Here is a 14,660-nt window from a genome sequence, read left to right on the forward strand (position 1 = left end):
AGTTTCATGGTTTTCAGGCAAATGTTAACTTGAGCTTTTCAAGTGATTATACACTTACTGACTCATGATATTTAGGATATTAATATTTAGATAACTTCATATTTCTTTTCTATTAAAAGATGTTAGTAATGGTCAGCTGTGTGTTTGCTTTCTAGTCTTTTCAACATTCTCTTGATATGTTTTGTTTGAAAATAAGGTGAATGTGAAACTATTAGGTTAGTATTTTTAGTTTATAACTGTTTTCTTAAAAGGTCATTCTGAAAAAGCACTTGTGATGTGTAGCTGTCTCTTGGTGGTGATTTAGCAGATATTTGTTTGCCTGCTTGGCATAAATTGTTAGAATGACTTGGATTTCTGTGGATTTTTTGGATTTTTGCAGCCTGGATAGTTGTGGGGGCTTCAGGGAGAAGCTTCAGCTCTGGCTGGATTGGGCCTGCATTCTGGATCCTCAAAAGTATTTAGAAGTCTAGAATGAATACTAAGTCTGGGACGGGTGTGAGTGCCCTGATGGTGGCCCTTTACGAAAGCATGTGGAAAGGTGACATTTTAAAAAGTGTACTATTAAGAGGAAAATTAATATAGTAGTAATAGCTTATAATAATAATAGCTGACATTTATTGAGCACTTACTGCATGCCAGTTACTGTGCTAGATGTTTTGTATACTTATTAATTCTATAAGAGAATAGCTGCATCCTTTCAGAGTGGTTAGTCTTGAACTTTTAAGATGATCTTTCAGAACTTTAAAATTACTGTCATCTTCTAACAGCTGTTTTAGCCATCTAGCTAAGAGCTTCCTATGGGATACTGCTAAAGCACACTGAATGTGTCACAGATGCATTTCATTGTGCTGAGGTGTTGACCCCCCCCCCCACCTTGATCCTAGAGTAACAAGAGCCTGCAGGCTCTTATCCTTGTTTTCCATAAACATTATCACTGTTTGTGCATGTCATTATGAAGAAGGTTGGGAAGCACTGATCCTGATCATATCCGTGTCTGATTGTGCCATGAGGAAAACTGATGGTTGAGCCCTAGGATGCAAACTCTTAGCCTTAGGATGTGTATTAGCAGTTTCTAACCTTTATTTGAGGTGGGAGCAAAGACATCTTTCATTGGGGAGCAAAGAACATGTGCTTCAAGCTGCAGATCACATTTAGATTTCTTTTTCTTTTTTTTTTAACTTTTAAAAAAATATTTATTTTTGAGGAGAGGGAGACAGCGCGCGAGCAGGGGAAGGGCAGAGAGGGAGACACAGAATCCCGAAGCAGGCTTCAGGCTCTGAGCTGTCAACACAGAGCCCAACATGGGGCTCGAACCCATAGATTGCGAGATCATGACCTGAAGTTGGATGCTCAACCGAGCCACCCAAGTGCCCCCTAGATTTCAGAAATATAATGTGTAGTATGTCTATTATGTATTATTAGAATTATTAATGCTATCTATAAAAATCATTTGTAAAATTTGAAGTGAGTGTACATTACTCTGCTTATTCCTTATAGAGCCCTTCAATTTGTTAAAAAATTATACTCTTCATCTTTAATATATGATTTTCTTGTTCTCTGAAAGGTTTTAAGCATTATAACTAATATTAGTCTAGAAATATTTCTGTTGGGTCATCCAGTATATAGACAAAATCTCACTAAAACACAATTGCTAAAAGGTCTTTAATAAAGTGAACATTTTACTGGGACTTGAGTAAGATATATTAAGATATTTTTTTTCCTCCAAATCTTATTGAACTTGGACCTGGAACTTCAAATTACTAACTAATGTCTGGTTATACTTAGAGACTATATGTTCTTTTGGCCTTGGGTTTAGAATCCTGTTTTATTTTGACTCCTACTACTTAATGGTTATTGCTGTGATGTAATAGATCAACTTTTTACTTTTTAAATGGTACTGCTACATAAAGGAATGAACACCAAAACAATGATGATAATTTAGTATTCAGTGGTATAAAACTTTTTGACATTTTTGTCGTTTGCACATGTAAACTGAAAGCCATATTAAACATCCTAATAGTCAGTCATATATCCTAATAACTGGTGGCTACTGCCTTTGTGTTTCTTCACTCACACAGATAGGAAGTCATCTGACGTAGCTCCTCATTGAGCATGATGTGCTAAAAGAGAGCAGTGGACTTGGAAATCAATAGGTTTGATGTCAAATATGATGGCTATTCTGTTTTGATACTTAAAACTTGACAAGTGTTAGCTTCTGAATAGTTACATTATTCATTCTGAACCATATTAGTGTTACATTAAAACCCATTGGCTTATCTTACACTTTGAGTTAGTCTTTTATCTGTGCATGGTTTTGTAACATCATTCATTGTTCATTTAGAAATACAGTTTACTGAGTTATGCAGATCTCCCAAATGTGGAAACATTTCATTCTGTAATATTAAAAAAATCATGGTCATTAATATATCACCATCAGTCTCATCAGAAATTGCCTAAAAGTAGTTAAATTCACAACCTTAGATACCAATTTTCTGAAATTCTCATTTTTCCTTGAAAGCTTGAACTTTATCCTTGGCAACAAATATTGTCAGTTGTTTTCTTTGAAATGATTGATAAATATCTGGCATATACCCCAAACTCAATAATCATAGATTGCCTATAACTTTTTCTTTTAAGAGGAAATTGTATCCTATTGGTGGTGGTGGGGACGAATGACAATTATAGCTCATAACTCAAACAGCTGTACGGGTTCTTTTGTTTGAGGTAACCGCCATGCTTTGGTATACAGTGGAAGTGCTTTATGTGTACTTGCCATTTTGTCACACAGAATATTAAAAAGATTTGTCCTTAATGTTAGGAATTTATTAAAAATTTTTATCGTGTCATCAAAGACATTCTTAAATGAATTGTCCTTTAAAAATTTTTTTATTTTAAAAAATAAAGAGGGAGGGAGAGAGAGTGAGCAGGGAAGAGGGGCAAAGGGAGAGAATCTTAAGCAGGCTCCACACTCAGCATGGAGTCCAATGCGGGGCTTGATCTCACAACCCTGGGATCATGACCTGAGACGAAATCAAGAGTCGGATGCTCAGCCGACTGAGCCTGAGCCACCCAGGTGACCCTGTACTTTTCTTTCCTTTAAACATTTTTTTTATTGCATTCACTTGTTTTTGAGAGACAGTGAGACAGAGTGCAAGTGGTGGAGGGGCAGAGAGCGAAGGCGACACAGAATCCAAAGCAGGCTCCTGGCTCTAGGCTCTGAGCAAACGTTCAGCACAGAGTCCGACACAGGGCTCAAACCCACGAACGTGAGATCATGACCTGAGCCAAAGTCAGACACTTAACTGACTGAGCCACCAAGGCCCCCCCCCCCATGCTTTTCTTTTTAAACATTTTTTTTTTTTAATGTTTATTTTTGAGAGAGAGGGAGCACAAGCGGAGAAGGGGAAGAGAGAGAGGGAGACACAGAATCCAAAGCAGGCTCCAGGCTCTGAGCTATCAGCACAAAGCCAAATGTGGGGCTCGAACCCACGGACTGTGAGATCATGACCTCAGCTGAAGTCGAGCGCTTAACCGACTGATGTAGTTAGTATACCTTAGCTCCTGAGCCACCTTGGTGCCCCTGTATTTTACTTTTTTTAACTGCGAGTATATGATGGTGAGGAATACAGTGCAGTCTCTACTGTATCAAGAATACTAACACATTTTCATGCTACTGCTTTTCATGGCACTGCTGATGTGTCGGAAGTTATACTCACCATTGTCTTTTCACCAAGAGTGCAAATGTCAGTACAGTTAAAAATGTAATGATAAATAATGATAGAATCTTAGTCTTATTATAAACAATGGTTTTGACCACTTGGTACATCCTGAAAAGGTTGCAGGGGTCCCCAAGACACAGTAGATCGTATGTTTAAAACCTTTACTTTGTTCTGTCATTACTGAAGTGAAATGTTACCTTCATCCTGTGGTAGGTAAATTCCTCTGAATCTTGAGATTTTTGGATATACTTTTCTGCTTCAGTAATTTATCTTCCTTTTCCCCCACTAATATCAAACTTATAATTACTATGTATTTTTAGAATGTTTACTTTCTTTTGGATATTCTTGTGTTACTCATTTTTTAAAAACCAATTTGTTCAATTACATGACAAGAGATAAATGAATATTGGGTGTCTGGCTGGCTCAATCAGTGGAGCATGCGACTCTTGGGGTTGTGAGTTCAAGCCCCACGCAGAGATTATTTATAATCTTTAAAGAATAAAATGGATATGTACCATTGAGACTTTGATTGAGATTACATTAAATTTATAATTGAGGGGAACTGAGATGTTTACAACATTGAGTTTTTCCATTTAGGAACGTAGTATGTCATTTCGTTTTTTCATTTCTTAAGTAAAACTCTATATTTTCTTAAATAGATCTTGCATATTTTAAACTTTCTTCTGAGATATTGTAAGTTCTTTTGGCCATTTTAAACAGGACTTTTTCATTATATTTTCTAGTTGGTTATTATAAGTAGAGGGAAAACTGATTTTCATGTTTACCTTGCATACAAACTTAAGTTTTCCTGTTGAATCTCTTGAATTATTTAAGAAGATAGGTTTATCTTCCTCAAGTGTTAATATTTTTTAATTTGCATTTTTTTCTCACCACATTTGATAAGATCTCCCATATAGTGTTGCATAATAGAGATAATTGGGCTTTGTCTGATTCCTGACTTGAGTGGCAACATGTAATGTTTCTCCGTTAAGTTCAGTTTTTGAGGCCTTTGATATTAAAAAAAAAATCTAGCTTAAGTAGTTTTATTTTGCCTTCTATTTCTTATATATTAAAAGGGTTTTTTTAATGAATAGGAAATGAATATTATTAATTTACTCTTAGCACTATTTGAAGTTATCAAACACATTTCTCTTTTACTTTGTTAACATTGTGAATTATTAATATAGCTTCTGTTGTTAAACCATCCTTCCATTCCTGCAGTGAACTCCCATTTGGTTACAGTGAAAACCTGGTAGAATGTTTCTGCAACTTTTAAAAATTTTTGAATATATAGTTAGCTGAGATTAGCCTTAAGTTCTTTTTCTTCTGGTTTTGTTTTCAGGGTTATGCCACTTGTTAAGTAATTGAACTTTTGATCTCTTTTTGTGTGTTGATATAGTTTAATTTATATAGTAATTATTTGTTTATTGTGGGTTTGATAAAATTTGCCTACTTAGTCATCTAGCCTTGTCCTGTTTTTAGAGGGGTAAATAAATGAGCACTTTAAACTTATTTTATAGTGTTTTTATAGTCAAAGAATCCTCTAGATGGCATGATTCATATTTTCTTTATTTTTATTTTTGTTTCAGTTTTTTTTACTGTAGCCCCAGCACCTAATAATACAGTGTTAGGCTTCTAGAAAATGTTCCGAAAATTTGCTGAATGAATTTTAATAGGCTCGAATAGTGATTTTACTTTGCTAAAGTTTTATTTGAACTATGTTAATTTTTTTTTCTTTTTCTTTCTTTTTTATCTTCACAAAGTTCCACTCTTATCCTGGGGACCCAGCTTTAACTTTAGCATCTGGTATGTTGAACTTAGTGGCATTGATGATCCTGATGTAGTACAGCCCTGTCTCAACTGGTATAGCAAGGTAGGACTGTGCTTTAAAATCCTGATTTTATGTTTCTGATTCCTATAAAGGGAGACATGTGTCAGTCTTTTGTCTTCATTGCTATTGAGAATAATAATAACTGTAATGCTTAATTAACTTTTATTATTTACATTCTGCCAGCTGCTAAGAAATCTTTATGATGTATTTAATCATTACCACTCTGTGAGATAGGTACAATTATCATCCCTATTTTATAGATGATGAAATAGAGCACCGAGAGTTTAGTATCTTACTCAAGTCCACACAATTGTATAGTGCCCAAGCCAGCATATAAACTCAGATGGTCTGGCATTATATTACTACCTGTCTGACCCTGAATTTTGTTTTCAGCCTATACTGATAGAAATATTTAAACACAGTTTTTAGTGGACTAGCTTTGATTCTATATTGGTTTTATAATACATTACTCCATTGTATTTGTTGAATAAAATAGGCATATTTTCTTCTAAAGAATTTGAAATAGTTTTTATAAATATTATGATCTTGTGCTTATAGGAAGTATAAGAAATATATTTAACAGTTGTATTCATAGACTATTTTATACAATAGATGCAGTCTGAAAAATGAGTTTAAATTATTGAGGAATAGATCTGGGTTTTTTGCATACCCTTTATACTTTGTTTTTTGTTTTTGATGTATATTTATTCGACTCATGACTTTTTGGGGGGCGGGGCTCTCTTGTCAAGAACATAATAAAATTTTAGTCCAATCACCACTTCCTGTTATTTTTATTTTCAAGTAGGGGTGAACTGATCTACTCCTAGAAGGTTGGGAAGCAATGTAGATTCTTAGGTTATTAGTGTAGAATTTCAGCTTTTTTTCTGGTTAGTTTAATTGAGGAAGTCTTTGACTAATTTATTTTTGGCATTTGATTATATTCAACTTAAAATTGATGCCGACTTTTAGTATTTTCTGTATTTTTCATATATTCTTGGATTCCCTGTAATACTGTAAGTTCGTTCAAGGTAGAGATAATATTTTTAAATATTAAAAATCACCTTTACAGTGTTATACATATAATAGTACATACATAACATCTTCTAAATTCTGTTGGTTCTTTTAAAAAATAATGGTTAAATTTCTCTGTTACTGAATAAAATTTTCCCTTTAGCCTATGGTGTGTGTGTGTGTGTGTGTGTGTGTGTTTTCTTTAACATACTCACACAAATCTCTTGATATTGTAGGAAGTTGAACATTTCACCTGTTCACCCCCCAGCCTTGTGGAGAGATTATATTTGAGAGCCTAAAATTATTCAGCCTCATTCACTTTTCAAGTTCTCTGCATTTATTATGAACCTCTAGAAATTAGATAACTCTTCATCCTCTTTGAGTTTTAGTGTTTTTCTTAAAGCATTAAAATTCTATTATTTCATAAATTTTCTCCTTCTATGTATCTGTATACAACTTGATAGAAAACTTAAAATGTGGGTATGACTCACATTCCTAAAGGCAACATGATTGAAAAGTATCACTGTTTAGTATGTTTCTTGATAGTCATGATAAATCTTTATTTAGAGGCCAAGGGTAATAAATTAATAATGTAAAGTTAGTTTGGATAAATAATCTTTTGTTATTTGAAAGGAAAATCATGGTTAACTGTAATACTTAAGGAAAGATATTTTGACATTTTATTAATAAAAAAATCAGCCAACTGTAAGCTTATTTGTGTTTCAAGTCTTATAAATCTTCTAAAAGGTAGTATTTTTTGCCTTATTAAAGAATAATGCTTATAAGAAAATCATATTTTTGGTCATCATGCATTGCTTTTTTGTCATTAATTTTGTTAACTTAGGAAATTTGTGGAAATTTCATAAAGTATTCTTGAAGTTACTTTTTCAAAAAAAAATCTGAGCTTGTATTTTTGGCATTCATCCTATTAGAGAGTTAATAAGCTCAACATTCTTTTTGGATTCTAGTTAATTGAGATGTTTACTTTATAGCTATTTAATAGATAAGGTAGCCAGGCTTGGAAAAAATTATAAAATTTAAGTAATCTCTTTCTGAACATTTAGAGGCATAAAACCTATTTGTGAATTTTGAAATATATAAACATTGGATAATATTTGCTTTTCAAGTAATAACTTATTACTAAGAACCAAGAACAAAAAGCGCGATGACTTCTGTGTATCATGTAATGGTTTCTGTGCTTTCAGTACCACCATTGCAATCTGATTAGTAAAAGCTATAGATGTTATAATCTTGGTAGTCTTCAGTGGTCTTTGATAAACAGTTTTTCTGCTTCTTTTCTTAAAAGTTCAGGCTCAAGGTTTGGTTTCATCTTTTTATATCTTTCAACTTCATGAAATACATACCTGTGGGTATATTTGTATATATTTATTTTTTTCATATCTTTCTGCTATATACTTTGTGACTTTTGGCAAGCGATCACAATTGACTAAGCTTTAGTTTTGCCATTTCAAAGTGGGAATGATAATGATACTAATGAAGAGTGTTAGTACAGTGCTTAGCACATAGTAAACGCTCACTTTAGGTTTGTTGTCACTTACTATTGCCTACAGTAATAACTAAGCAAATCTCTTCTTTTCATACTTTCTCTTGTGTTCCAGTAGTACCGTGAACAGGAAGCCATTCGCCTTTGCCTAAAACACTTTAGACAACACAACTATACAGAGGCCTTTGAATCGCTGCAAAAAAAAACCAGGATTGCCCTGGAACATCCCATGTTAACAGATCTACATGATAAACTGGTGTTGAAGGGTGATTTTGATGCTTGTGAAGAATTGATTGAAAAAGCTGTAAATGGTATGTTATAGATGTGTAAACTTAGTTTGGTTATTAGAGTGACTTCAAGTATATACAAGAAACAGTTTTTTGAAAAGAATATAAGCTTATGCCAATTATTAGTTTACTTTTTTCCGTCTTTTCATTCTGTAAAGATTGTTAGCTTGTTGAATTATGTGCTTCTTTTATATAAAAATAGGTTCATAATGAGACTTGAAAAACAGAAAAGAAACATTTGAACTCACATATCTAAATCTAAGTTGCCATCTTAGGAAACCATGGAAGGATGCATTTCTGAATGCTAACATTGACTAGCACTAAACAATGTTTAAAAAAATGCTTTAAATGCTACCTTCTATGTTAGAGGCCTATTTATTCCTTTATGTATTTTTGTTGATATACAATTACCAATTTTAATGGCATAATTTGGCATAATGGATAGTTGGATATGCCAAAAAAAAACATTATTAGTTGAAAGCTATAATGAATTAGGAGATTTGTATTGGAAATATCTGTGTGGTATGGATGCTGCATAATTGCTGATTTTCTTGGGTGGTTTGTAATCTGGTTTTGAAAGAAATGTGAATATCAGAACACGATATACTCTCCAGAGGTAATTGTTTTGGATGATGGCACCTATTTGAATATTTAAAGTCTTATGTTTTGTTATTTTCTTTTAGTTTTCTTTTATTTTTTTATTTTTAGCAAGAGTGTGTGAGAGAGAGAGAGGGAGGGAAGGAGGGAGGGGGAGGGGGAGAGAGAGAGAGTGAGTGAGAGAAAATATTTTTTAAGCAGGCTCCATACTCAGCACCAAGCCTGTCACAGGGTTTGATCCCATGACCCTTAAGAGATCATGACCTGAGACAAAAATCAAGAGTCAGACACTCAACCCACTGAGCCACCCTGGCAGCCCTGTTTTGTTATTTTAAAAAACGATCTCTGTTATAGAATGGCGTTCTTTTAAAAAATCTCCCACTAACTTTCACAGTGACAAAGAGCAGAATACGTGCTTATGGTATAATAAAAAACAAATAAACATTTGGTCTTTGTCTCCTAAAACTATTGGAATTTGGTGGAGGGATAAGAGTGTCTTAGATATTGAAATGACAGGTGGCTGGGGTCCCTAGATAGATTCAGATTTCTAGAAACACAAACCACGTGTGCAGAGGGCTAGAACTTTCAGCGCCACCCTGAACTCTGGGGAGGGGAGAGGGGTCAAAGACTGAGTTCAGTCACCAGTGGCTGATGTTTTAATCAGTCATGCCTCAGTGGTGGAGCCTATCCCCCTCCCCCCCCCCCAAAAAAAGAAAAGCCCTAAACATTGAAGTGCTTGAAGAGCACATGGAAAACACACACACACACTGTCTCTCTCTCTCTCTCTCTCTCTCTCTCTCTCTCTCTCTCTCTCTCTCTCTGGTTTTATTATCAGTCCTGAAGGGGGTTGTGGGAACCCCAGATTCGTATGCAGTAAATCAGAAGTACAAGTGGCCTGGGACTTGCAGTTGGCATCTGAAGTGGGGTAGGCTTGTGGGACTGAGCCCTTTCACTTATGGGGACCTGTTGGTAACTTCAGGCAGATAGTGCCAGAATTGAAATGTTGGATACATCCCATTTGGTGTCAGAAAATTGGAGAAATGGTTGGTGTGGAAAAAAAAAAACCCCACACATTTCGTATCAGAAGCACTGTGAGTAAAAACAGCTCAGTGTTCAGTATAAAACTTGTGGAATGAAATTTGGTGATTTTTTTAATAGGGAGAAAAAAAATAGACTTTCTCAGTTCTGTGCTTTCATATAGTTTAATCTTATTGCTGTTACCATTTGTTATTAGATGCTCATTTATCAGATAGGTTGAATATTTTACAACTGAAGAAAATGGAACCAGTACAGCCTACTTTGAGTTTATAAATTTTAAATTAACTTAAAATGAATTGCTTTTGGCCTCATTGGTTTGTAATAACCAACTTGTCTCTTAGCTTTATACATTGTTAGGGCTTATTTATATTTATTTGGTAATGATTCTTGCAAATAAATGATTACTGTTTGGGGTGAGGTAGAAGGGGGAAAGGAACTAGGGAGCAGATTGGGAAGAAAAAAATTTTTCCCATATTGGTAATAGAATAAACATTGGAATATAAACAAATAGAATATGTATGATTATTAATCTCTTCCCAAACCATTCAAATGCCACCAGTGAAAGTATAAATGTATGTATGCCATTTTTTTTTAATCTTTATTTATTTTCAGAGAGGGAGAGAAAGAGCATGTGTTAAAGCACGTGCACACATGAGCAGGGGAGGGGCAGAGACAGAGGGAGGGAAAGAATCCCAAGCAGGCTCCATGAGCCCAATGCTGAGTTCAATCTGGGCTTGATCTCACAAACACATGAGATTATGACCTGAGTCTAAATCAAGAGTCAGAAGGTTAACTAACTGAGCCACCCAGGCCCTCCTATGTATGCCATTTCTGAGAATGAGGAAGTCATACGTGCTTTCATGGTTTGTTACTTTTGTTTCAGATCTTTAAGGCATGTAGTATTTTATTAAGGTAAATAACAATGACAACAAAAGCAACTGGCAACTTTATGCTATGACTAGGCTAGAAACAGTTATATTTAAAAATTGTGTCTTTAGGAGACACCTGAGTGGCCAGTCACTTAAGCATCCAACTCTTGGTTTTGGTTTATTAGGTCATAATCATGGTTCCTGAGATGGAGCCCTGAGTCAGGCTCTTCACTGACAGCTCAGAACCTGCTTGAGATTCTCTCTCCTCTCTACCCTCTCTCTGCCCCTCCCCTGCTCATGTGCTCGCTCACTCTCAAAATAAACAATAAATTTAAAAAACTAAATAAAAACTGTGTCTTTATAAATATACTCCTATAAGAGAAACTGTTAAAACTATGTGAAACTCTGATACTACAGAGACTTACTGGCTCTAGGAAGGACCCGAGTTTAGGGAACATTGGTCATAACTCTGTTCTTGAGACTTAGAGCTAAGTCATGTTTTTTTGTATTCCTAAACTGGCTTGGAACAGTATTTAGTTAATAAACATTCCTTTCAGGGGTGTTCAGTTGCTGCTGACTTCACTGATGATGATTTGTTGGACAAATAAGGAAGTAAACACTGAAGAGTTTTTTGGCTTGTGTTCCACTAAAAACATAGAGAAGGGCAAGAAGTTCCTGTTTGCTAAATAGGAAAGTTGAGAGAATGAAAAGCATTTTCTATGAAACATCTTATAATGGATGAAACAAAAAATGATTTTTCGTATATATTAGCATGTTCTTCAAGTATGGTATTTTAAGAAAGTGTCTAATAGGCTTCCTAGTTGTTAGAAACATCCCTGCATTTAACAGAAGACCATAGAGGAGGAGAAGGGGGAAAAAAAAAGAGGTTAGAGAGGGAGGGAGGCAAAACATAAGAGACTCTTAAAAACTGAGAACAAACTGAGGGAGGGTGATGGGTATTGAGGGCACCTGTTGGGATGAGCACTGGGTGTTGTATGGAAACCAATTTGACAATAAATTTCATATTAAAAAAAAGAGAAAGAAACATCCCTGCATTTACATTTAATTTCATGACAGGTGATTCCTGAACCAATTAATGCTACTTTTTTGTTGACAGTGTCTGGGGAAAAGGTAGAGTCCAGTGATTATGGGCAAAAGTAATCACCTAGGAACAGGAACTCATCACTTTGCAGTGTTTATCTTATTTCCTCTTGAAATTAAAGTTTGCTTTTGTGAGGTAAGGGAGTGATAAAGTTTAGTAAAGTTTAGTAAAATCAAGTTTAATAAAAGGGTCCAAAAGTTTCAGCTGGAGGTCTTTATCGTCTTCCCACTTTCCCTCTTCTTCTCCCTTTTCTTTCTCCTCTTTTATCTGTTTCTTCTCACCCCGTGGTTTACGCAGTGGTGGTTAATTATGTGGCTGGCCTGTTTCCCTGTCAGCATTTTTTTTAAGTGAGATCTCTAGGCTTGTTGGAGTTTCTAGACTTTGTGGCAGGGTTTTTTTTTTTTTTTAATTTTTTTTTTAACGTTTATTTATTTTTGAGACAGAGAGAGACAGAGCATGAACGGGCGAGGGTCAGAGAGAGAGGGAGACACAGAATCTGAAACAGGCCCCGGGCTCTGAGCTGTCAGCACAGAGCCCGATGCGGGGCTCGAACTCACAGACTGTGAGATCATGACCTGAGCTGAAGTCGGATGCTCAACCGACTGAGCCACCCAGGTGCCCCTGTGGCAGGGTTTTTAACTACAGATCTAGTATTGTTAATGGCTATAGGGCTGTTCATATTCTATGTATCCTGAGTGAGCATGGGTAGTTTGTGTCTTTTTTTTAAGTTATTTATTTTGAGAGAGAGAGAGAGCTCATGAGGAGGGGAGGGGTAGAGAGAGAGGGAGAGAGAGAATCCCAAGCAGGGTCTGAGCTGTCAGTGCAGAGCACGACGCGGGACTCCATCCCACAAATCGCGAGATCATGACCTGAGCTAAAACCAAGAGTTGGGCGCTTAACTGACTGAGCCACCCAGGTGCCCCACTGGTTTGTGCCTTTTAAAGGGCATGCCCATTTCATCTAAATTAGTGCATTTATTGGCATAAAGTTGTTTATGCCTTTATGGCACCTTTATGTCTTATTTTTTATAGTGGTAATTTTTGTCTTTTGTATTCGTCTTTTTTGTCTCAGCAGTCTGGCTAGACATCTATTAGTTTCATTTTAAGAAAACAGCTTTTGGTTTCTTTGTTACCTCTCTCTCTCCTCTCACCCCTGTGTGTGTGTGTGTGTGTGTGTGTGTGTGTGTGTGTGTGTGTGTGCTTCTGTTCTGTTTCATTGATTTCTACCTTTATTATTTTCTTTTTTTTCTGCATAGTGTAGTTTTAATTTGCTCTTCTTTTTCTAATTTCTTACAAATGAAACCCGAGGCCATTAATTTGAGATCCTTCTTTACTAATACAAGCATTTAGTGTTAAAGAATTTTCTTTTAAATGTAGTTTGCTCCCTGGTGAGTCAGATACTGCCCCAGGTTGAGTTGTTGCACAAAGAAAACTGTAGCATAGAAGGAGATCACAGGGGATGGCTTCCAAAACTGTGACTCCCAAAGAGGGGATAAATGGGTTCCTTTTGTTTAGGGTTATGATGAATATTTAGATTGGGAAGCCTTGTGATCTCTTGTAGAGAAGGGCATAAGGTCACCATGTGCCTTAAGGAAACGTGCCTACACACAGATTGTTTGTCATGTAAATGAAGCCGAGTCTCCTCTTTGGGCAGAGGTTTTAGTATTATAATGAGGTAAAGGTGGTTGTGAGTCATTCCAGAGGTCACCCCATGGTCCTTCTGCACGGGAGTTAGGAGTTTAGCTGAAAAGGTCTGGGTGGTCTGAGCCTGTGGGGTCTTGTCAGGGCCCTTGCCATCACCTCATGAGTGGTTTCAGGTTTCATTTGCCTGAGTTAAGAGCTAAACCAGAAAGAAGAGCTTAAGGAAAAACAAGACAAATGCTCGTAAGTACGAGCTGGTGGTTCTTGGGATCCAGACAGTGACATAAACACTGCTAGCTGTATATCACAAATTCTGCTTTGTTGTGTTTTCACTCCTGTTCAGTTTAAAATACGTATGCATAATGGCACACTTTTCTTTCCAACCCTCCTTATGCCTTATTTTGTTCTCTTGTGCTTAATCTTTTGGTCAGGATATCTAGTACAAGGGTGAGATGACATAATGATAGTGGATATCCTTATCTCAAAAGAAATGTTTTCAGCATTTCATTGCAAAGTATCTTACTTGATCTGGGGTTTTGGAGCTTCTGTATTAGATTCCTAGATTGCTAAGAGTTTATGTTATTAAACTTTTTGTCTATCTTTTGTGATACGATTTTTTCCTCCTAAATTCTATTAATATGTGAAATCAGTGATTGATTTTCTAATGTTAAACCTCAGATATATTTAACTTCTCATTTCTCAGATAAGCCTATCTTCCTTATATAATTTTTGGTCTATTTTGGACATAGATGGACTAATGTTTTGTTAGAATTCTTCCAACTATTTTCATTAGTAAGATTGGCCTTGTAATTTTTACATTTCTCTTCAGGTTTACTAGCATCATTGTTACACTGATCTCACAGAAAAGGTTGAGCTAAACTTTTCTTCCTGTAATCTGAGTATGTGTAAGATTTGAATTCTTTCTCATGTGCTTGGTAGAACTTGTCATTATGCTGTCTGTGCTTCAAAATTGCTTGGAGGAAATACTTTTGTCTATCAATTCAACTTCTTTAAATGTAGGACTGTTCAGGGTTGTTTGGTTGGTTGAGCGTTTAACAAGAT

At 35.6% G+C, this 14,660-nt stretch overlaps 1 protein-coding gene across 1 annotated transcript in view; it reads left to right on the forward strand.

Annotated features, from left to right (window-relative positions):
- MKLN1 (muskelin 1) overlaps window positions 1-14,660 on the forward strand; it is a 186,907-nt gene that overhangs the window by 73,678 nt on the left and 98,569 nt on the right. Inside the window, exons 5-6 of the mRNA XM_047096606.1 lie at window positions 5,483-5,592; window positions 8,184-8,376. Coding sequence (XP_046952562.1) covers window positions 5,483-5,592; window positions 8,184-8,376 — 303 coding nt within the window. The remainder of the gene's footprint in view (window positions 1-5,482; window positions 5,593-8,183; window positions 8,377-14,660) is intronic.

This window comes from Lynx rufus, unplaced genomic scaffold, assembly GCF_022079265.1.
Source record: "Lynx rufus isolate CCGP_SWC_20201006 ecotype Redwood Valley unplaced genomic scaffold, mLynRuf1.p SCAF_4, whole genome shotgun sequence".
Lineage (NCBI taxonomy): Eukaryota > Metazoa > Chordata > Mammalia > Carnivora > Felidae > Lynx > Lynx rufus.